General features: G+C 43.0%; 1 protein-coding gene across 3 annotated transcripts in view; it reads left to right on the plus strand.

Moving 5' to 3' along the window:
* Positions 1-21,923, plus strand: part of HBS1L (HBS1 like translational GTPase) — a 118,117-nt gene extending 96,194 nt beyond the window's left edge. For all 3 annotated transcript variants that reach the window (XM_038759951.1, XM_038759944.1, XM_038759952.1), the window contains 6 exons: positions 8,432-8,536; positions 12,038-12,128; positions 12,563-12,671; positions 16,514-16,614; positions 18,378-18,522; positions 21,261-21,923. In XM_038759951.1, the coding sequence (XP_038615879.1) occupies positions 8,432-8,536; positions 12,038-12,128; positions 12,563-12,671; positions 16,514-16,614; positions 18,378-18,522; positions 21,261-21,272 (563 nt within the window). In that variant the 3' untranslated portion in view covers positions 21,273-21,923. The remainder of the gene's footprint in view (positions 1-8,431; positions 8,537-12,037; positions 12,129-12,562; positions 12,672-16,513; positions 16,615-18,377; positions 18,523-21,260) is intronic.
* Positions 21,924-23,327: the final 1,404 nt, after the last annotated feature.

Below are 23,327 nucleotides of genomic sequence, written 5' to 3' on the forward strand. Positions count from 1 at the left end.
TCTGTCACCACAATCTCCTTCTTTCCTTATCCAGTGGCTTCTACTACATTCTAATCCTCCTTGACCACTCAGCTGCCTTAGACACTATGGACCACCCCCTTCTCCTGGAAACATTATCCAACCTTGGCTTCACGGACACTGTCCTCTCTTGGTTCTCCTCCTATTTCTTTGCCCATCCCTTCTCAGTTTCTTTTGCAGGCTGCTCTGCCTCCGATCCCCTAACTGGGAGCCCCTCAAGGATCAGTTCTGGGTCCCCTTCTATTCTCCATCTACACCCACTCCCTTGGAGAACTCATTTGCTCCTACAACTTCCCCTACCATCTCTACATGGGTCATTCCCAAATCTACTTCTCCCGCCCTGACTTCTCTCCTCCTCTGCAATCTCACATTTCCACCCGCTTTCAGAACATCTCTACTTGGACAACCTGTCTAAACTTCAAAGTTAGCATGTCGAAAACAAAAACTTTTCCTCTTCCCACTGAAGCCCTGTCCTTCCCATGTCTTTCTCATCACTGCAGACAACACCACTGTCCTTCCTATCTCCCAAACCTTTTACTTTGACATTATCCCTGACTCATCTCTCTCGTTAAACCCAAATACTTAATGTCACTAAATCCTATCAGTTTTACCTTCATACCATTGCTAAAATGCACCCATTCCTCTCCATCCAAATGGCTACTATGCTTATCCAAGCAACTGTATCCCTCCTTGATTACTGTGTAACAGCCTCGTTGACCTTCCTGTCTCCTGTGCCTCCCTACACAGGATCCTGTCTCCCCATCCAGTCCTTAGTTCATTCTGCTACCCAGATCATCTTTCCAGAAAAATGTTTCCTTCACATGTCCCCAGTCCTCAAAAACTGCACCACTGCATCAAACAGAAATTCCTTACAAACATCATCATCAGTGGTATTTATTGAGAACTTACTATGTGCAGAGCACTGTACTAAGTGCTTGGAAGAGTACTGCTCTGGAGCACTCAGTCTATCAACCCCCTATTATCTTTCCTCGGTGATTTTCTGCTCCAACCCAGCCCACACATCGATTCTCCAGTTCCAATGTACTCCCTGTACCTCGACCTTGTCTATCTTGCCACTGACTCTTCGTCCACATCTTCTGGCCCGAACTCCCTCCCCATTCATAAATGACAGAGCACCACTCTCCCTACCTTCAAAGCCTCGTTAAAATCACATCTCCAAGAGGCCTTCCCCGACTGAGCCCTTATTTCCCCTACTCCCTCTCCCTTCTTCATCGTTTTTGTACTTGGATCTGTACTCTTTAATCCCTTGATATGCACCCTACCCTCAGCCCCACAGGACTTGCTTACATATCCACAGTTTATTTAAATGTCAGTCTCACCCTCTTAGACTGGAAGCTTATTGTATGTGCTCTCCCAAGTGCTTAATACAGTGCTTTGCACACAGTAAGTGTCCATTAAATCCCATTGATTGATTGTTTTCCACAGAGCCAACCTAATGCAAGGATCAGCCTGAACCATGCTCGGGAAACTAGAGGGCTTTATAGGAAAGTAATGCATCCTTCAGATTTCACTGAGAGCAGTCTCGTAGGGTATTATCAGCCCCTATTTAGTCCAAAGGGAAAACCACATGGAAGGAACTGATTCTCCCCGTGGCCACTTAGTAAATTTTCTGCTGGACCCTGGAATCCAAAGCAAGGCCCATGTGTCCAGATGTCCAAGTTAGAGTCTTAACCCAGAGAAACTGTTGCTTCTTAGGATGTGGAGCATTAGAAGCTTGCCCTGACCTTAATTAATATGCTTCGTGAATCCAAAGTTAAGGTATTCACACCTGTGACATTTCTATAAAGATCCTATTCCTACAGGCGAGGAAGCGGCCAACCTTGGAAGTCGATAACGAACCTATTGGGCCTCTCCGGTGTCCCTCCGTGGAAAGTTCTCACCGTCCCCGCCGGAAAAAAGAGACCAACTAGGGTGATCAGAGTGGTCCCTAGCAGGGAAGGGAGCATGGGTGATGCTTATTTCAAACATTAGAAGTTAGTGATGGTAGTGCTACTGTGTCTCCTAAAGCTGCAGGGCCAAGCAGTTGGGACTTTCTTTGGCCAGTACGGTAGTTCACTTCACACTTCCTCCATTAAAGACTGAAAGTGCCTTTTGGGCACAGCTGGGCTCTCTTCCTGTCGCAGGTAGCTGTGCAGTTGCACCCGTGGTTTTATTACTCCCCTTTGAAACCTCATGCAAATAGAAAGTTGTATGTTAAAAGGAGAAGAAATCTAACTTGAATGAGTAAGAAATCATAGAAATTTCAAAATGTAAGTTTAGCTTTGGCCTTTTTTTTCCTCTCAGCAAGCGCAGTTGCTCTTTGCAAGAGTGCTGAAAAGTTTGAAAAAAAATGAAGTAACAGCTCTTACCGGGTACATCCCTTATATTGAGTATACTGAAAAGCTGAGTTTAAGCCATATGACAGATATGCTATCTCTGCCATTTTCTCTATCTGCAATTTATTTTAATAGCTCTCTTCCCTCTCCTGCAAGTAAACTCCTTTTCTTTATGGTATTTGCTAAGTGCTTCCTATGTATCAGGCACTGTTCTAAGCACTGGGGTAGATGTAAAGTAATCTGTTGGGCACAGTCCATTTTCCACATGGGGCTCACTGTCTTAGTCCCCATTTTACAGATGTGGTAACAGAAGCACAGAGAATTCAACTGACTTGACCAAGGTCACACAGCAGACAAGTTGCTGAGCTGGGATTCCTTATGGGCAGGGATCGTATCTACCAACTCTATTGTATTGTACTCTCAATCAATCAATCAATCAATCAATCAATCGTATTTATTGAGCGCTTACTGTGTGCAGAGCACTGTACTAAGCGCTTGGGAAGTACAAGTTGGCACCATATAGAGACAGTCCCTACCCAGCAGTGGGCTCACAGTCTAAAAGGGGGAGACAGAGAACAAAACCAAACATACTAACAAAATAAAATAAATAGAATAGATATGTACAAGTAAAATAAATAAATGGAGTAGTGCAGTGCTCTGCACTCCATAAGCACTCAGTAAATGCCATTGCTTGTTTGATACATTGAATAGGATCGAGTTCAGAATTTGCTACAGTTGGAAGGATTTTTTTTTAAATGATGCCGGGAAAAATAAGAGTTCATGAGCAGTGGGATCTTAAGATGGTGTCAGAGAGATGCCCAGAAAGATATCAGTCACCAATCTTCCATTTGGGGGAAACTTTTAAAGCACAATCACAATAATTTTTATTTCTTTTATTGTGTTATGTTATGATTTATTTACGATGAACTAACACAACATCCTTCAAATAATAAGCGTACTATTAGAGTACGGGATCCAATTCGGTCCCATGTTTGTAAAAGGTTTAGAAAAGTTGGAGGATGTCTATAGGTGGAACCACAAATAGCTAAATGAGTAGGAGCTGGGGCAGGACAGATAAGTTTGAAGGTGTTGGAACTGCCAATGTTGTACTGTAGGTACAAAATTGACCTAAGCGCTTGATAGAAAGAAAAAGTATTCACAGAGATGATCTCTGCCTTCACGGAGAGACTGAGGTCAGTCGGTCAATAGTATTTGAGCATTTACTGTGTGCAGAGCACTATAATAATAATAATGGCATTTGTTAAGCACTTACTCTGTGCAAAGCACTGCTCTAAGCGCTGGGGGGGATACGAGGTAATCAGGTCATCCCACATGGGGCTCACATTTTTAATCCCCATTTTACAAATGAGGTAACTGAGGCCCAGAGAAGTTGTGACTTGCCCAAAGTCACACAGCTGACAAGTTGCGGAGCTGGGATTTGAACCCATGACCTGACTCCAAAGCCCGTGCTCTTTCCACTGAGCCACGCTGCTCTTCTGCTCTATACTAAGCACTTGGGAAAATACAGTATTAAAATAAGCAGACACATTCCCTGCCCACAGTGAGCTTACAGTCTAGAGGATAGTGTTATCTTCTGCTGTATGTTGGGGATGGAGGATGGTGAACAGTTGTTCTCCATCTGCACACCTTAGGATAAGTTTGGGAGAAAATTAGTTTAATTTGTAGAAATGGATTTTTATCGTAATGCCATTAAGGAAACAGGCTGTGCAAAAGATTAATGAGCAAGACTATATAAACAGCTTCATTAGAAGTATTTGAGATGGAACTCCATCTAGGTTGAGTTGAGAGAGGGGAATACAATACTAAATATTTTTTCCAACATTTTGATTCTGGGGTGTTTTAAATGTTAGGAGAAAGTGACCCTCCTACATAAAAATTGCCTCCTGTGAGCTCATGGATATCTCTCATTGCTATTTGTTAAGCATTTCTCTAAGCACTGGGATAGACACAAGACAATCACGCTCGACACAGTCCCTGTCCTATATGGGGCAAACAGTCTGAGTAGAAGGGAGTGCAGGTATTGAACCTCTGTTTCGTGAATGAAAGAAAACTGACGTACAGAGAAGTTAAGTGACTTGCCCAAGGTCGCACAGCAGGCAGGTGTCAGAGCTGGGATTAGAACCCAGGTCCCCTGGCGCCCAAGCCCGTGCTCTTTCCTCTAGTCCATGCTGCATAGGGTGTGCAGAGCACTGTACTAATTGCTTAGGAAAGTACAGTGCAATAGAGTTAGTAGGCAAGATCCCTGCTCTCAAGGAACTTACAGTCTAGTTGGGGAGGCAGACATTAACATACATTACAAATAGGGAAGTAGCTGAGTTGTAGGCTATATCTATAAGTGCCGTGAGGGGTGAGTATCGAAGTGATTAAAGCGTACAGAGCTATGTTGAGCCAGTGCAGAAGGGAGGGCAGACAGAGTGGGGAAATGAGGGGTTGAGAAGTAGGCTAGTGGAAAAAGTGAGGACCTGGGTTCTAATCACTTCTCCGGCACTTGGCTAAGTTACTTAGCATCTGTGTGCCTTAGCTCTCTCATCTGTACTCTCCCGAGTGCTTAGTATGTGATCTGCATACTGTAAGCACTCAATAAATACGACTGAATGAACGAATGAATAAAGGGATTCATTCAGTCGGCTTTATTGAGCGCTTACTGTGTGCTGATTAAGACTGTGTGCCCTATGTGGAACAGGGACTGTGTCCTGATTATCTTGTATATATCCCAGTGCTCAGTACAGTGCCTAGCGCTTAGTAAGTGCTTAACAAATGCCATAGGAAAAGAAAAATAATAATCAGGGCAAGCCCACTTGGAAAGTATACAATTTTAATAGGGTTTCAAAGATGGGGAGGTAGTGGCTTGTTGAATGTACCTTTCCTTTCTCTCCTCCAATGGTCTCCTTGAGCCCCTCCAATCTGGCTCCTTCCCTCCATGGAAACTGCTGTCTTTAAAGTCACCAATCATCATCAATCATATTTATTGAGCGCTTACTGTGTGCAGAGCACTGTACTAAGCGCTTGGGAATCTCACGACAAATCTAGCAGCCTCTACTCCACCCTAATCCCCCTCAACCTCTCGACTGCATTTGACACTGACAACCACCCCGTCTCCTGGAGAAATTATCCAACCTTGGCTTCATTGTAACCGTCCTCTCCTGCTTCTCCTCCTATCTCTCTGGCTGCTCCTTCTCAGTCCCTTTTGCAGGAGTCTCCTCCGCCTGCCCCTCCGTAATCCTCCCACAGCTTCAACTCCCATTTCTATGCAGATGATTCTCAAATATACTCTTACAGCCCTGACCTCTCTTCTCTGTAGTCTCAATTTCCTCCTGTCTTTAGGACGTGTCTGCTTTGGATGTCCCACTGACACCTCACACTTAGAATGTTCAGTACATCGCCAAGATCCGCCCTTTCCTCTCCATCCAAACCGCTACCTTGCTGGTTCAATCTCTCATCCTATCCTGACTGGATTACTGAATCAGCCTCCTCCCATCCTCCTGTCTCTCCCTGCTTCAGTCTATACTTCACTCTGCTGCCCGGATTATCTTTGTGCAGAAACACTCTGGGCATGTCACTCCCCTACTCAAAAATCTCCAGTGGCTACCTGTCAACCTACGAATCAAGCAAAAACTCCTCACTCTCGGCTTCAAGGCTGTCCATCACCTCGCCCCCTCCTACCTCACCTTCCTTCTCTCCTTCTCCAGCCCAGCCCACACCCTCCACTCCTTTGCCGCTAACCTCCTCACTGTACCTCGTTCTCGCCTGTCCCGCCGTCGACCCCCGGCCCCCGTCCTCCCCCTGGCCTGGAATGCCCTCCCTCCCAACATCCGCCAAGCTAGCTCTCTTCCTCCCTTCAAGGCCCTACTGAGCTCACCTCCTCCAGGAGGCCTTCTCAGACTGAACCCCCTTTGTCCTCCTCCCCATCCCCCCCACTCTGCCCAACCTCCTCCCCTCCCCACAGCACTTGTATATATTTGTACAGATTTATTACTCTATTTATTTTACTTGTACATATTTGCTATTCTATTTATTTTGTTAATGATGTGCATATAGCTTTAATTCTATTTGTTCTGACGATTTGGACACCTGTCTACATATTTTGTTTTGTTGTCTGTCTCCCCCTTCTAGACTGTGAGCCTGTTGTAGGATAGGGACCGTCTCAATATGTTGCCAGCTTTGTGCTTCCCAAGCGCTTAGTACTGTGCTGTACACACAGTAAGCGCTCAGTAAATACAGAATTCCTCATCTTGCCACCCAAATCCTTTCCTCCACCTGTTTTTCTCATCACTGCAAACAATACCACTCTCCTCCATGTCATACAAATCTGTAACCTTGGTTATATCCTCGACGTCTCTCTCGTTTAACCCACATATTCAATCTGTCACCAAATCCTGTCAGTTCTGCCTTAACAATATGATTAAAATCCATCCATTCTTCTCCAGCCAAACTGCTACTACACTGCTCCAACCGCCTTGACTGCTGCATCTGCCTCCTGGCTCTCCCCACTCCAGTCCTTATTTATATTAATGTCTTTGTCCCTCTCTAGACTGTGAACTCACTGAGGTGAAGGAGCATTTCTGTTATTTCTTGTTTTTACTCTCCCAAGTGTTTATTTAGTACAGTGTCCTGCAGTAAGCACTGTAAACACTCAATCAATATCATTGGTGGATTGATTGATCTTCACTCGGCTGCCTGTGTTATTTTTTTTAAGGTTCAGTTCACATCTCCCCAATCCTTAAGTACCTCCAGTGGTTGTCCATCCACCTCTGCAGAACTAAACAGAAACCCCCCACCATTGGCTTTAAAGCAGTTATCAGCTTGCTCCTCTACCTTACCTTATGGGTTTTTTACTACATCTTAGCTGGCATACTTTGCTCCTCCAACACCAACCTACTCAACGTACCTTGATATTGTCCGTCTCACCACTAATCCCTTACCGATGTTCTCCCTCTGGCCTGGGACTCCCTCCCCCTTCATAGCTGACATACCACCGCTCTACCCACCTTCAATCCCTATTCAATTCACATCTCCTCCAAGGGGCCACCCCGACTAAATCCTCATTTCCCCTATTTCCTCTCCCTTCTGTGTCACCTATGCATTTGGAACAGTGCCCTTTAAACACTTGATCCCTTCCCTTAGTTGCACAGCACTTATGCATTATTCATTCTAATGTTTTTTAATGGCATATAAGTGCTTACTATGTGCCAGGCATTGTACTAAGTGCTGCGGTAGAGAAAAGCTAATCAGACTGGACACAGTTCATTTCCCACATGGGGCTCACGTTCGTAGTCCCCATTTTACAGATGAGGTAACTGAAGCACAGAGAAGTTAAGTGACTTGTCCAAGGTCATACGGCAGGCTTGGCGGCGGAGCCGGGATCAAACCTCAGGCCCTTGACTCATGTCCATGCCCTTTCCACTAGGCAACACTGCTTCTCCGTCTCCCACTCTTAGACTGTAAGCTTCTGTGACAAGGAACATGTTTACCTTCTATATTATGATCTCCCAAGTGTGTAGTACAGTGCTCTGCACAAAGTAAGTGCTAAGTAAATCCCATTGATTGACTGATGAAGGGAGACAAAATTCCAAGCCGGATGGAGGATGTGAGCCAGAGATCGGCGGTGAAATAAGGGAGCTAAAGGTTCTGTGAGTAGGTTAGTGTTTGAGGTGCTAAATGTGTGGATAGGAGAGTAACAGGTCAGATGGGAGGGGGAGAGCTGATAGAGTGCCTTAAAACTAATGATAAGGAGTTTGAGACAGAGGTGGATGGGCCTTCGTTCGAGCTTTTTGAGGAACAGGGAAATGTGGGCAGAATTTTTTTTTAGAAAAATGATCCAGGTAGAGTGAAGTATGGACTAGAGTGGGGAGGACTGATGGCAAGGAGGTCTTTGAGGAAGCTGATGCGGTTTCGAGGCAGGATAGGATAAGAGCTTTGACAAACGCAGCCGTCTGGAGATGCTCAGTTGCTAAATAAAATTTAAACAGTTTTAAACTCATTACGTCCCTGTAACAGAGTGCTAATTGCGAGAGAACACTTTTGCATATCATTTTTAAATGTTGGCCCTTTTACAGACCAAGGCTCTGGATTTTGCGTGACTGGTAAAATTGAAGCTGGTTTCGTCCAGACTGGAGATAGACTATTGGTGATGCCTCCCAATGAAACTTGCACTACAAAAGGTATCAGTCTACAAACTGTTTTCAGCTGTGTAGCTTAAACCCTATGTTGAGAAAGCATTTTTTTTATAGCCAGCCATTGACCAGGGAGTAAACAACCAGCTACTGAAATTGTGACTGTGTCAAAGTGATACTGACTGTTGAATGTAAAATGTGAAAACCTTAAACGAATTTCTTCTGATGTGACTGGATGTGTAAATGTGTGCATGGTATTGTTTTCTTCTACTAGGCTGATTCCCAAAGCCTCTTTGGGGGCTTATTTTTAGTGACTGGAGACCTCTCCAAATGCATTGCAGCCTTGAAATTTGGGGGATTGGAATTGGAAGACTCTTCCCAACTACTAGCATTTCAGCCTTGAAATTTTGGGGATTGGAATTGGAAGACTCTTCCCAACTACTACTGGAGTTGGGATTCAGTCAGTCAAATCCGTGGTATTTATTGAGCGCTTACTGGGTGCAGAGCATTGTACTAAGCACTTGGGAAACATCACGGAAACGTAACTCCCGGTGGCGAAACAGAATGCATTATTGCAAGTCTTCATATAGCCTTTCACATGTTCTTAGTGTCACACTTTAATACTGAATTTCTTTCATAAAATGCAGCTCATTTTCCGAAACCCTCTCTTGGGGATTTTACAGTTCATATGCCACTTCCATAAGGCTGTGATTAGAAATGATTAGCCTTAATGAGAGCAAAGAGAAGACTAGATTATTTTGAAGCAATTGTGAGCAGGCTGTGTTTAATAAATCAACCATTCATTCTTTCCGTACCACTGATAACTAACTTTGGGGTTATTTTGAATTGGCAACGTGCACCATCAAGTGATAGTATCGAATTACAATTTCCTGATCTAAAAACCAGGGTAAAAATACATTTAAATTTTTGTACTTTATTTTAGGTCAGTTACTTCAGTAAGAAGTTAGGGTTTGGAACTGTTGAAAGGAAAATAATTCAGAAAAAGTGTTGAGTTGAAGAGGCTGGCCAAAATGTTATGTCTCTTTCAGAGGTTATCAATCCAGGATTTCTTCACACCCATCACCCCACTGATTTCATTGACTAGATTGTGCATCTTTGCATTTTGTTTATGGTAATTTTTCCTCTTGTTAGCAAAGATGGGGGAAGAATGTAAGAAATCACCGAGTGCCTCGAATAATGAAGCTAGACCTGTAAAGGATTATTTGGGACTAAAGAGACTCCTATCCACAAATTATGCTTTTTACACACACACACACACACACACACACACACACACACACACACCCCTTTGGGGGGAGTGGGGTGGGATTAGTGGCTGAACAATGCAAACCTTCATATGATCTTTTTTTAATAAAAGGCAATTTCCCAATTGGAGGAGAACAAAAAAAGGAGAAAAAAAGCAGTATTGTTCCTTTGCCTGCTTAGTAGCAATGCTCCCCTATACCCTGCATTTTGTTTTGTTTGTGATCCAAGAATTGAAATTCATTTCATAGAAATCTTAATTACTTCATGCTAGCTGAGCAGGAAATAATTTGAACACCAGCAACGAAGTTATTTTTTGATTGTACCCCTATTCACTTATCCTTATCCATGTAACTCTTTATTCTTGTGTTTTGGCACCACCTTTAGGTAGTTCAACTTGATCTGATTTTCATGTTTGAACTTGACTGTTAATATATAACAAACATTCAGGAGTCGTGAAGTGTCTTTGTAAACAGAGGTATATTGGATTGCCTGTATCAGTACATGACTCATTTTTCAAGAGGCATTATGAAATTTAGAACTCATGAACATAACCACATTTTTAGCTGAATATTCTGTACAAACTGACACAACTTAAAATTAAATTACTTAGTGATACACTGCTCTATTAAATCATCAATAATCCATCGCATTGAGAAAATGAGAATTTTCTATTCATTTTAGGAGCAATTGTGGCATTCATTAGGTGCCTAAGCACTGGAGTGGATACAAGATAATCAGTTTCCACATGGGGTTCACAGTGTAAGTAGGAGGGAAAACAGTTATTGAATTCCCTTTTGGCAGATGAGGGAACTGAGGCACAGAGAAGTTGTGACTTGCCCAAAGTCAGACAGCAGGTAACCGGTGGAGCCATGTTTACAACCCAGGTCCTCTGACGCCCAGTCCCAAGGTTTTCCATCATCATCATCATCAATCGTATTTATTGAGCACTTACTATGTGCAGAGCACTGTACTAAGTGCTTGGGAAGTACAAATTGGGAACATATAGAGACAGTCCCTACCCAACAGTGGGCTCACAGTCTAAGAGGGGGAGACAGAGAACCAAACCAAACACTGGGCCACACTGCTTCTCTACAGAGAATCTTGTCCATTTCCTTTGACCGTAGTAAGAGAAATGACAGAAATTTCACAGGTTGTTTCAGATGAGGTGTAAGAAAGGCAAGGACACCAGAGTCATCAAACCGAGATTTACTTCACTTTCCTTTCCTCCGTCCCTTCCCTACCCCACCAAGGTCATGGCAAATGGCGATGACCGTCATGTGTAGCCATTTCCCTGGAAAAAGAGAAAATCTGAAAAGGTCTTGTTCCTGAGCCATTCCTATGTGACATCCTGTTGACGAAAAGGCCCCCAGGGATAATTGTAGAGCTCGATTGCATCATCGTCATCATCATCAATCGTATTTATTGAGCGCTTACTATGTGCAGAGCACTGTACTAAGCGCTTGGGAAGTACAAATTGGCAACATATAGAGACAGTCCCTACCCAACAGTGGGCTCACAGTCTAAAAGACTAAAATCTAAAATCTAAAAGATTGCCCAGACTGTGTGTGCTATTCTCAAAAAATTCTCAACCTTGGAAGTTGGCCTGGACAAGTTGTCTTCTGTGTTTCCTTTCACACACCCACTGTCATTAACCCCTCACTGCTCCCTCCCGTCCCCAAAATCTATACAGCCAAGTGTGTTTGCGCTACCACAAGACTGGTGAGGTGAAATGCAAGGATCCGTTGAAATCTTTACCGCAGGAAGAAACACTGAGCTAGAATTAACTCAACGAGGGGATTGTCTGGGATTGTCCAGTGTCAGCCTGATTTAAGAGAGAAGGGTTAGCTAGATAGTCACTGGAAGGTCCCTTTCAGCTCTCTCTTCTGTGAATCGGAACAATTTAAAATATAGCCCGTTCAGCATAGGGGCTATTTTGTGGGAAGAATTTGAACAGGACCTGCACCCTGCAGGTTGTTTTAGTGGCCGAGAGTTTTTTTCCAGTGAAAAAGCGTTGTTAAAGTCTTTACAAAATAAGTAGAAACAAATCCTTTTATGGGCGGCTAGAAGGCAGGTTAAGTCTAGGGTGGAGTCGAAGAATAGTAAAGTCTAGAGGAAATAAGTGTTTTCCTCTGTGCTTTCAGTCCAGCCTCTCACTACTGAACCATTCATATTGAAAACTGGTGAGTAATGGCTGATGAGGCACAAACTGGCTAAACTGTGTTGGTTTGCGCAGCTCAGTCTCTAGGTATTTCACTCTGGACTCATGTTCTTACTCATTTCCAGGAATAACTCTGCACGATGAACCAATTGATTGGGCAGCCGCCGGAGATCACGTTAGTCTCACATTGACCGGCATGGATATCATCAAAGTCAAGTGAGTGCCGAAATGAGTTCCATCTAAGCAACGGTTGTTTTCAATGAAGAGCTGGGAAACCTAGAGGCTTTTTCACTCAGGGGTTCGTTTGAAAGTTTGTTTTGCTGCCAGGTTATTATCTTCTAAGTTCTCCGGTTGGGTAGAATTTTGATTGTCTCCGTGTTGGCGAGAGGAAACAAATGCTAAAACCCAGTCTGTTTCCCTGGCAGCTCATTACACACCGGCTTAACTCGGAGTGAAAGGACTCCGTGAGACGAAGAAGATGATTTAATATTACTAGGGAACGCATTTCGCTCACCCTACACCAGAAGCGAGGGTGTGCAAAACCTTGCCAGTTAATTGCTTTAAGTTTTCTATTAATAAAAAAAACACTAAATGGAGATAGAGCTAATTCTAGTATGTGCTATTGCAATCACGTTTTCCTCCTCTTACAGTGTCGGCTGCGTATTTTGTGACCCCAGAGAACCCATTAAAGCCTGCACTCGTTTCAAAGCACGGATCCTCATCTTTAATATTGAAATTCCCATCACAAAAGGATTCCCTGTAAGTCTGGGAGTGGGCTTGTTTCTTCTAAAATGTCCTGTTTGTTCTTGCTACTTTGGTGTATGTCCCTGAAGGAGTTCTGCCCTGTTCCTTGCAAACTGTGATTCTTCGGGAGATACGATGCTGCAGTGAGTAATACATTTGAGAAGTTTCACCAAGACTAGCAAGATTAGTCCTATTAGTGATTTCCTGAGGGATTATTCTAGGATAAATGGTAATTGGGTACAGTGATCACATTTTTTTTTTCTGCTTCTCCAGGAAAATCCATAGGGTTTTTGAGCCCTGAAATAAATAAATAAATAAATGGAATATTGCCGGAGTGGGATAAACATACCTAATCTAGAATGATTAAGTTATAATCACTTACTAGGCTTTAGTGACTTAAATCTTCCAGAATAGTTTCTTATTTTAAAGCAGTAGACCATGAAATTAAAAACGAGGGAGTGCCGTTGTTCTTTACTTTCCTCAGAGGAGATGAAAGTGCTCCTGAAGATTAATATTCACAAAACACTACAAGTAAGACACAGGCACCATATGCCTTTGGCCAAATATGATTTTCACCATTCTACAAACATCAGTAACTTCTGGTTCTGTTGAACGAGGAGAGCGTTCGTCAGACAGGTTCAGGACAGCAGCTTTCAGGCGGCCCAGAAGTCAGAGCTGCAGAGCTCTCCTGATGGTTAGTTGCTAGTATCGGGTTCAAGTGGGCTAGATGTGCAGTCAGTTCTCCAAAACACGTGTGTTTTCACTGTTATTTTGGATAGACCGCAACGGCAGAATTAGGAAAGGTTCTCCCTACGACGCATCTGTCTGAATAGATCAGGTGCAGTGATGGAATTACAGTCGTATCCCCGCCTGTGGCATTGTTCAAAGCGTACATGTTACAGGGTGAGTTCTCTCATATTCCAGAGAAACGACTATGTAAGACCAGGCTCCTCCAGGTCCTGTACTGCTCAAGTTTCTCAACTGCTTAACCATGTCCTACAGGGGCAATCAATCAGTGGTATTTATTAAATGCGTAGGATGGCAGGAACTGGTTTGGGGATGGATATAGGGGTGAATCAATCAATCAGTGCTATTTGTTGCCAACTTGTACTTCCCAAGCGCTTAGGACAGTGCTCTGCACACAGTAAGCGCTCAATAAATGCAATTGATGATGATGATGATTTATTGAGTCCTTACTATGTTCAGAGCACTGTGCTAAATACTCGGAAAAGTAGAGTACAGCAGAATTAGCTGATACGTTCCCTGCCCATAACAAGCTTATGGTGGAGAAAGTTTGCCAACCGCAGGTCTGAGAATAGAGGATATAGGAGGGTAGTAGTTGATTTGCATTTTACAAGTTCACCGACCCAGTAGCTATGAAGAAAGTTTCTCTGCTTGCCTGCTGGCAGGGAGATTGACAGAGAATAAAAAATGAACCTTCGGCAACATTGACTACTTTGAGCCAAGTAGAGTTTTGGAAACTGTCCTGAACCTCATGAAGATCATTTAGAGTGAAGTGAGATTTATGAAACATGAGGGAATTACCTGATGACCCTTTTATTCTTCTGTCAGCGAGGTTTCTGAGCGTACCAAGAAATCCTCAGAATCTCCAGTCAGCACAAAGGCGGACACATCCAGTTTCCCAGAAAGCTGCCGTGGTATTCTTGTCCATAACATTCATTGAAAAAAAAAAAAATTGAGGGCTTGGTGGTTGTCCCAACTTTACCCTATGTGACGAAAGAGGTGTGTTTTCAAAGAGGTTGAAATTGAGATGATTCACACAGTTCACTTCTCAGATTGTACAAGTGTGAGTTGCTCTCTAAAGAGTTTGTTTTTATAGGGTAGTGCCCAGAGAAGAAATTGGTAGTGTGGTTACTTAGGTGCCTATCATCTGGGAGTCTCATTTGGAAATATTCACTCCATTTGAAGTGTTCTATGTGGTTATAGTTTTTGTTACATTTATTGCAGTAGTCACTGGAAATGGGCAGCTTTAAAAATTAAATAATAGAAGCCCGCTCTTCTAGGAGAATTTGGTTGCAGGGCAAATACATAATACTAGCTTCTGGGGAAGTTAGACTCGTTCATAGAAAGCAGCACATATTGCAAGTGAAAAGGGCGGAGGAGCAATTGAATGTTTTTACTCATGCAGCTCTGTTTTGAATTACAATTCACAAAATTTTTTGCCAATAAAGGCCATAGAGAGGTCAATTGTTACCCCAAATAGTAATAATGTCTTCCTGTCTGCTGTAGTTTCTTGAAGCAAGCGTGAATCGAAAGTTTTTGAGCACTGCTTAATCAGATTCCTCTTGAATTTATCGGCACACAAGTGCCATACCAGGAGGCAGTTTGCATTTCAAAACAGTCTTTGTGGGGTCCCTCCTTTTATCTAGCCCTTTTACGTTTCTTTTTGAAAAAAAAAAAAAAACAGAGAATGTTTTCACCAGGGAGGGGTGATCGTAATGGATTGTAGTTTCACTGAGCTCAGATTTCTTTTAACTGTGTAATAACTTCTGAGTAGCTCTCTATATAATAAAGCTCACTAATTCAAACTACAGGGGATGTGGAAACCGGATTTAGAATTAACCAGATTTGGGTATTTTTCTTGAAAACAGGCCATCAAATCGTAGGCAGCGATGCCCAGTTTACCTCTTGGTATCAGGTGGCTTTGTCATCTTATCACTTTCACTTCTGGTTGGCCGTTCCTCAGCGTCGCAAGCAACACCGGTAGACTGGATCAGTGAGACAGAGGAAAATCAATCAGAGCCTAGCTAGTCTGGCTGGGTTGAAATGTTTATTACACCTTATCCCTAAATCCAACATGACTTTCAAAGTAAGGAATCCTTATTTCAGCGATCTCACAGTTCAAACCCACCGTTTGCATTCCTCGTCGCTTGTCTTCAAAGGAACGACTGATTTTTGATTGATTGTCTTGTCTCGTTTTTTAAATTTCTGTGGTGGTTTGCTGGATGGTGGCAAGCCTCTCAGTCCGAAGTTATCTCGGACAATTATTGCACAATCTCAATAAAGATATTAGTATGGCATTGTTAAGCGCTTACTATGTGCGACCCACAGTCCTTAACGCTGAGGTAAATAAAAGATAATCAGGTTGGACATAGTCCTTTTTGTCCATGGGGCTCACAGTCTAGTGAGGAGAGTATGTTTTGAATCCCCTTAACATGTCCAAAACAGGATTCCTCATATTCCCACCCCAGCCCTGTGCCTGAAGAAACTAAGGCATGGAGAAGTCAAGCGACTTGCTCGAGGTCACACAGAAAGTAAATGGCAAAGTTGCGATCAGAAAGCAAGCCATTGCTCTATCCACTAGGCCACATTGCTAAGAAGAGAGGTCTTTCCGCTTACCTTAGGCTAAATGTTTGATAGATTTGGCAGAATTAGGTTTTCCTCGCAAACTGGATTAATCACAGATTGTGGTGGTTTCTAAATAATAATTTTAGTAATAATAATATCTGTTAAGTGCTTACTATGTGTCAAGCACTGTACTAAACTCTGGGGAAGACACAAGGTAATAGGGCCACAGTCCCTATCTCGCGTAGGGCTCACAATCTGTGTAGGAAGGAGAACAGGTATTGAATCTCCATTTTGCAGTTAGGAAACTGAGGCACAGAGAAGTTAAGTAACTTGCCTGGGGTCAGACAGCAGGTACATGGTGAAGTGGGATGAGAACTCAGAATTTTCTAATTAGTATCAGAGTGTTGATCTGCAGAAGCACCTATGGTAAGAGCTTTGTTTTATTTTATTTGTCATCGTATTCGAGGGCTTAGTTTCGCAAATATTGAATGATAATTATTTTGCTGCAAACAGATTTTTAAGCATTTTCTTTGGATATTTGGTTTTAGGTGCTGTTTCACTATCAAACTGTCAGTGAACCGGCTACTATCAGACGATTGATTAGCATCCTGCATAAAAGTACTGGAGAAGTCACAAAGAAAAAACCCAAGTGAGTATTTGATGTACCCATAATTCCAGCAGCGAACCTTTTCATTTTGAGGTCATAAATAATCTCTCTTAAAATAATGTTGATACTGATGAAAGAAGGGCTCCGTTTTCAGACTGCTCCAGGAGCCATTTTCATTGTGTCTGAATCTTGAAAATCATTTTTGGGAGTCTCATTTTCCATCTCCTATCTATAACTGCTACTGAAGTTTAAATCCACGTGAGCAGAGTAGAACACAGTAATTTCCTCCTTCCTTCAGGACATCTCTACTTTGATGCCCTGCCGACACCTCAAACTTAACACGTCCAAAGCAGGATTCCTCATATTCCCACCCCAGCCCTGTGCTTCCTATGACTTTCCCATCATTGCAGACAGCACCATCATGCCGTCTGTGTCACAAGCCCAACCTTGGCATTATTCTTGGCTCATCTTTCATTCAAGCCACATATTCAGTCTGTCACCGAATCCTGTTGGTTCAACCTTCAAAAAAACACTGTCTTTGCCTTTCCATCCAAACTGCCATCACGTTAATCCAAGCACTATCCCACCTTGATTACTGCATCAACCTCCGCACTAACCTCCCTGCTTCCTGCCTCCTTCCATCGCTGTCCATACTTTGCTGCCCAGATCATTTTTCTAAAAACCCTTTGTCCACATTCCCCCACTCCTCAAGAACCTCCAGTGGTTACCAGCTCACTTCCACATCAAACGATAACTTCTCAACACCCTTTAAAGCACCCTTGCCCCCTCAATCAATCAATCAGTTGTGTTTATTGACGACTTACTGTGTGCAGAGCACCACACTAAGCACTTGGGAGAGTACAGTAATAGTAGAGTTGGTAGACACGTTCCCTGGCCACAGCGAGCTTACAGTCTAGAGAGGGAGACAGACATGAATACGAATAAGTCGTTATGGTCAGGGAATGTATCTACCAATTCTGTTAGATTGTACTCTCCCAAACTCTTAGTACAGTGCTTTGTGCACTGTAAGTGCTCAATAAATGATTGATTAAATAATCAATTGTATTTATTGAGCGCTTACTGTGTGCAGAGCACTGTACTAAGCGCTTGGGAAGTACAAGTTGGCAACATATAGAGACGGTCCCTACCCAACAGTGGGCTCACAGTCTAGAAGGGGGAACTTATGGGTATGTACGTAAGTGCCGTGGGGATGAAGGAGGAGTGAATAAAGGGTGCAGATCCAGTGCAAGGGTGATGCAGAAGGGAGTGGGCCCGCTGTTGGGTAGGGACCGTCTCTATATGTTGCCAACTTGTACTTCCCAAGCGCTTAGTACAGTGCTCTGCACACAGTAAGTGCTCAATAAATATGATTGAATGAATGAATGGGAGAAGAGAAAATGAGGGCATAGTCAGGGAAGGCTTCTTGGAGGAGATGTGCTAATTTTAATAAGGTTTTGAAGGGGGGGGAAGAGTGATCATCTGTTGGATATGAAGAAGGAGGGCGTTCCTATTTTACCTCACTGAGTTCCTACTACAGCCCAGCACACTCACTTCTAATGCCAACCTACTCAGCGTACCTCGATCTTACACATCTCACTTCCATCCTCATGCATTTACTGTGTGCCGAGCACTGTACTAAGCCTTTGGGAGAGTACTATAGAGGAGAGAGGGTAGACCCGTTCCCTGCCCACAACGATCTTACCGTCTCCGGTTCAATTCAACTGTTGAACTTCTAAGTCTCTTTGCTTTCTATAGTCCTGCGGACGTTACTCGTGCCCGTACGGTTGTGTCTGCTTGGTTTCCAGGTTGTTGACGAAAGGCCAGAATGCGTTAGTAGAAGTGGAGACCCAGAGACCGGTGGCTCTCGAACTGTACAAGGACTTCAAAGAGCTGGGGAGGTTCATGCTGCGTTACAGCGGCTCCACCATCGCTGCAGGGGTCGTCACCGAGGTAACGGAAACCTGAAGAGACGGTGCGACGCATAATCTAGCTTCCTTGGGCCGTGAGAGAGCCCAGTGGGGTTGATCCACGGCGATGGGGGGACACTGTTTCCACAGAAATGTCACGTTTCCCTCCGTTCATTTTTAAGTCTAGGCATCGGGGAAACTCGGTATATGACAGTTGAGGAAGAGGAAACAATAACGTTCAAATCACCAACCTTAAATCATCATCATCATCATCAGTTGTATTTATGGAGCGCTTACTGTGTGCAGAGCACTGTACTAAGCACTTGGGAAGTACAAGTTGGCAACATATAGAGACAGTCCCAAATCATCATCATCAATTGTATTTATTGAGCGCTTACTGTGTGCAGAGCACTGTACTAAGCGCTTGGGAAGTACAAGTTGGCAACATATAGAGACAGTCCCTACCCAGCAGTGGGCTCACAGTCTAAAAGGGGGAGACAGAGAACAAAACCAAACATACTAACAAAATAAAATAGAATAGATATGGACAAGTAAAATAAATAAATAGAGTAATAAATATGTACAAACATATATACAGGTGCTGTGGGGAAGGGAAGGTTAAATGTTTTGCCCACCCAACTGTATTCCCCAAGAAAGGAACTAAACGCTAAATAATAATAATGATGGCATTTGTGAAGCGCTTACTATGTGTAAAGCACTGTTTTAAGCGCTGGAAGCACTGTTCGAAGCGCTGGGGAGGTTAAGGGTGATCAGGTTGCCCCACGGGGGGGCTCAGTCTTAATCCCCATTTCACAGGTGAGGTAACTGAGGCACAGAGAAGTTAAGTGACTTGCCCAAAGTCACGCAGCTGACAATTAGCAGAGCTGGGATTTGAACCCCGACCTCTGACTCCAAAGCCCGTGCTCTTTCCACTGAGCCACGCTGCTTCTCAATCAAAAGGGAAAATTGGCAAATTGTTGTTCTTGTAAAAAGGACAGTATTCAACCAGTAGAGAGGCTCCTGTGGCTACTCACTAGGAATTCTGAAAATGCTATTATTTTCTTAGTGCTGGTTTATTTGATTTTTTTTTAACCAAGTAGGGTGGTGGTGTCTCCTCAGTTAATTTAACCTGAAAAACTGCTCTGACCTAAGGGTGGGAAATTTCATCAAAGCTCAGCATGTACCGTACAAAGCTTATTTGTAAAATCCCAGCGTTTCCATGGGATTTTATGTATATCAAGGAAAAAAAGAACACCTTTCCGGCAACCAGGTGTCCTTCCTGCAGGGCTTGATAGATGTTTTATGTGTGGGTTTTTTTTTTCCTTCCAATTATCTTTCATAAAAACGAGTTACTCAAGTCGGTTCTAATAGATCTTTGAGGTTACGCTGGTAGGAAATTAAAGGCTTTATGCAACTAAAATCAGGGATATTAAGTCAAAATTATTAAGCTATCAAGTCAAAAATGTTAGCATTTTTCTGTCTCTCTGTAATCATGCCCCCAGTTTCAGATTTCCTCTCCTTTTAAAAAATAAAACACATCATCTCCATCCCAGAGCTTCACATCTGCTCCCATACCTGTATGGAAACGGCAGGGCATAGCAGACACAGCATGGGCTTTGGAGTCAGAAAGCCATGAGTTCTAATCCCAGCTCCACCGCTTGTCTGCCATGTGACCTTGAGCAAGTCACTTCACTTCTTTGTGCCTCAGTTACCTCATCTGGAAAATGGGGATGGAGACTGTGAGCCCCGCGTGGGACAGGGACTGTGTCCAATCTGATTTGTTGGTATCCACCCCAGCGCTTAGTACAGCACCTGGCACATAGTAAGCACTTAACTAATGCCATTATTATTATTATTGTTATTATTATTATTATTATTATTATTATTATGTGTCAGGGTAGCTCAACAAAGGCAAAGGCTGAAAGCTGTGCATCCCCAGCCACACGATAATGAGTTTGGGAAGGTATATATATACCTGTATATATGTATATATGTTTGTACATATTTATTACTCTATTTTACTTGTACATATCTATTCTATTTATTTTATTTTGTTAGTATGTTTGGTTTTGTTCTCTGTCTCCCCCTTTTAGACTGTGAGCCCACCGTTGGGTAGGGACCGTCTCTATATGTTGCCAACTTGTACTTCCCAAGCGCTTAGTACAGTGCTCTGCACACAGTAAGCGCTCAATAAATACGATTGATAGATTGATTGAAGCGTGGGAGGCCTCCAGAACAGCCAGACTTGTGGCGTGACAGTGTCCCAACCAGTGTAGACAGCAGAGCCCTTCTAGCCCAGCGAAAACACGACTGAAACCCATAACTGCCACATGACTATCTGAAACGCGTGAACGGCCTTGGAACGAGGCACAAGCTTCACTCGGCTTGGAGAAAAGATCCGGAGAGAGACTTGTACGTTCTCTCAAAAGTAAAAGCAATTGATCGGCAAGTCATTTTCGAGGTAGTCCTGGCTGGAGGAGATAGCTGATTTGTTCACTCTTACTAAGCTTCGGGCCCTGAACTAATGAATTTGATTAGCATGCCAGGTTGTCCTTTAGAACAATCCTTCCAGGATTACGCTACCTTTTTTTTTCGAAAAGATAAAGGAAGGATCAACAGAGAAGTCTGAAGTAGGAAATGTGTGCTATATACAAAGATTATGATCTTGCTTGGGGGACTTCCCCCCATCTAGTAATATTATGCCATGATATTTCTTTTTTCTGTTAGGAGATTAGTGAAATCACAGCCGATGGTGGTACAACGTTTCCTTTTCTTTTACAGATAAAAGGATGACAAAGGGGCCAGAACTTCAACCATCTAACCAAAAGCCGTCCAATATTTTAATCTCCATTTTCAAAGAATCCAGTTACTCAAAGAAGCAAGGTGCGATTAAGCGTTTTTAAAAGAGAGAGCGATTAAAGCTACCTAGGCTGCAAGGAAGTATTAATGCTCCCTTCTTCTTTCGGGGTAAGATGCCAACTCGGAGAGAACGCTCGTGTCGCACCTTTCATTGCAGAAACATCACGTGGTGTTATCCTTTGTGAAATTTTAGCTACGTGGGCGCCGCTTACCAAGATACATGGACACTCTTTCGGGAAGATTTATTTGAATCATCATGAAATGATATCCCCTTCCCAGGCCAATGGCAGAACGTTTACACACTTGTTTGATTTGCAAATTTACTGCACATCCTTGGATAAAAAATGGCATAATTTGACTGTTAACCGTAGTCTAAGACTTTCAGATTAGCTCTTCAAAAACGCCGCTCTCGTGAAGATGCGAAGAGCAGCATGTCGTGTTGCCTGCGGAGTGTCCCTCCTGCCCACAACATAAAAGCGCATTTCATTTGAACCTTTGTGGAAGCTGTACCTGCAGTGGCCAATTTTATTTAAGAAATGTAAAGCATACACAAAATAAAATACCTTAGTTTGAGCATAACAGAAACTGCGTTTTTGTCTCAGTGAAAAACGTGTTGAAGTTTAGCATTTCAGCACTGCACTCGGTAATGACTTGAAGTTCTTCAGTGACTTTCTTCTGGGAGAGAAGTAAGTATGGAAGGCCCCGTCCCTGTTCTGCAATGGAAAAATCTGAGATTCAAAGAGAGATCGTGAGGCAACAGTAAAGCTACAGTCCAAATCTTTTGCCCGTTGAACAATGAGGTGAGAAATAAAACAGAGAAGCAGCGCAGCCTGGGTGTCAGAGGCTTCTAATCCCGGCTCTGCCACGTGTCTGCTCTCTGACCTTGGGCAAGTCACGTAACTTCTCTGTGCCTCAGTGACCTCATCTGTAAACGGGAATTAAATCCTAGTCTTTCCTACTTAGACTGTGAGCCCCATGTGGGACGGACACGGTGTCCAACTGGATGAACTTGTAGATGCCTCATTACTTAGAACCGTTTTTGGCACCTAGTAAGGGCTAAACAAGTATAATAAGTGCAGTGCTCTGCACACACTAAGCGCTCAATAAATAGGATTGAATGAATGAATAATAGTAATGATAATAATAGTGTCATATATAGAAATTCAACATATAATGGCATTGAACTTTGGCACAATTTTCTCAGTGTCCATTGCTTAGCATGCTGTATACTGTTCTGGGCAACCTAAGCACATAATCATTTTGGGGGGTGGGGGGATTGCCACTTAAACTAGACCATATTGATGCAAAAGACATCCCAACCCACACAGTTACTGCTATTTAATTAGTACATTCCTGATCCAGAAACAGAAAATGACTCTCATCTTTTTGTGCAGGGCATCGCACAGACTGAATGATGCTTGTCTACTACACCTAATGAAGTGCAAATGAAAATGACTGGAAGATACTGTGCACAGTATTTAGCTCCAGATTTAACTCCTCAAACTCAGATTTCCCAAATCCTATGAATTCTTGGTAGCCTGGACCTATGGGTGAGATCAGAAGAGTGAAATACTCTACTCCACGTGTCTCATACTCCATCACTTGCGACCAACATTATAACCTTGGAACAGTGCTTGGCACACAGTAAACGCTAAACAAATACCATTATTATTATTATTATATCTAAGGGGAATCTGGTTTTCGCAAACAGAACTACAAGGTAAATTTGATAACACGGTATGAATCAATACTAATTTTCCAGAAAAGCCAGGCTGATTGCATTTTCAGGATTAAGGACAGAGCTTTTTTAAGTCATATATTGAATTTACCTAAACAGTGCTGGTTTTTGCTGCCAGCAACTCACAAAGGACTTCCCCTGTCTGAAAATATAACATGTAGTAATAACAGTATTAAGAGTTTACTATATGCAGAGCACTGTACTAAGTGGTGGTCTACTACATAGTAAACTCCTTGAGGGCAGGGACAGTG

Source organism: Tachyglossus aculeatus, chromosome 2, assembly GCF_015852505.1.
Source record: "Tachyglossus aculeatus isolate mTacAcu1 chromosome 2, mTacAcu1.pri, whole genome shotgun sequence".
Lineage (NCBI taxonomy): Eukaryota > Metazoa > Chordata > Mammalia > Monotremata > Tachyglossidae > Tachyglossus > Tachyglossus aculeatus.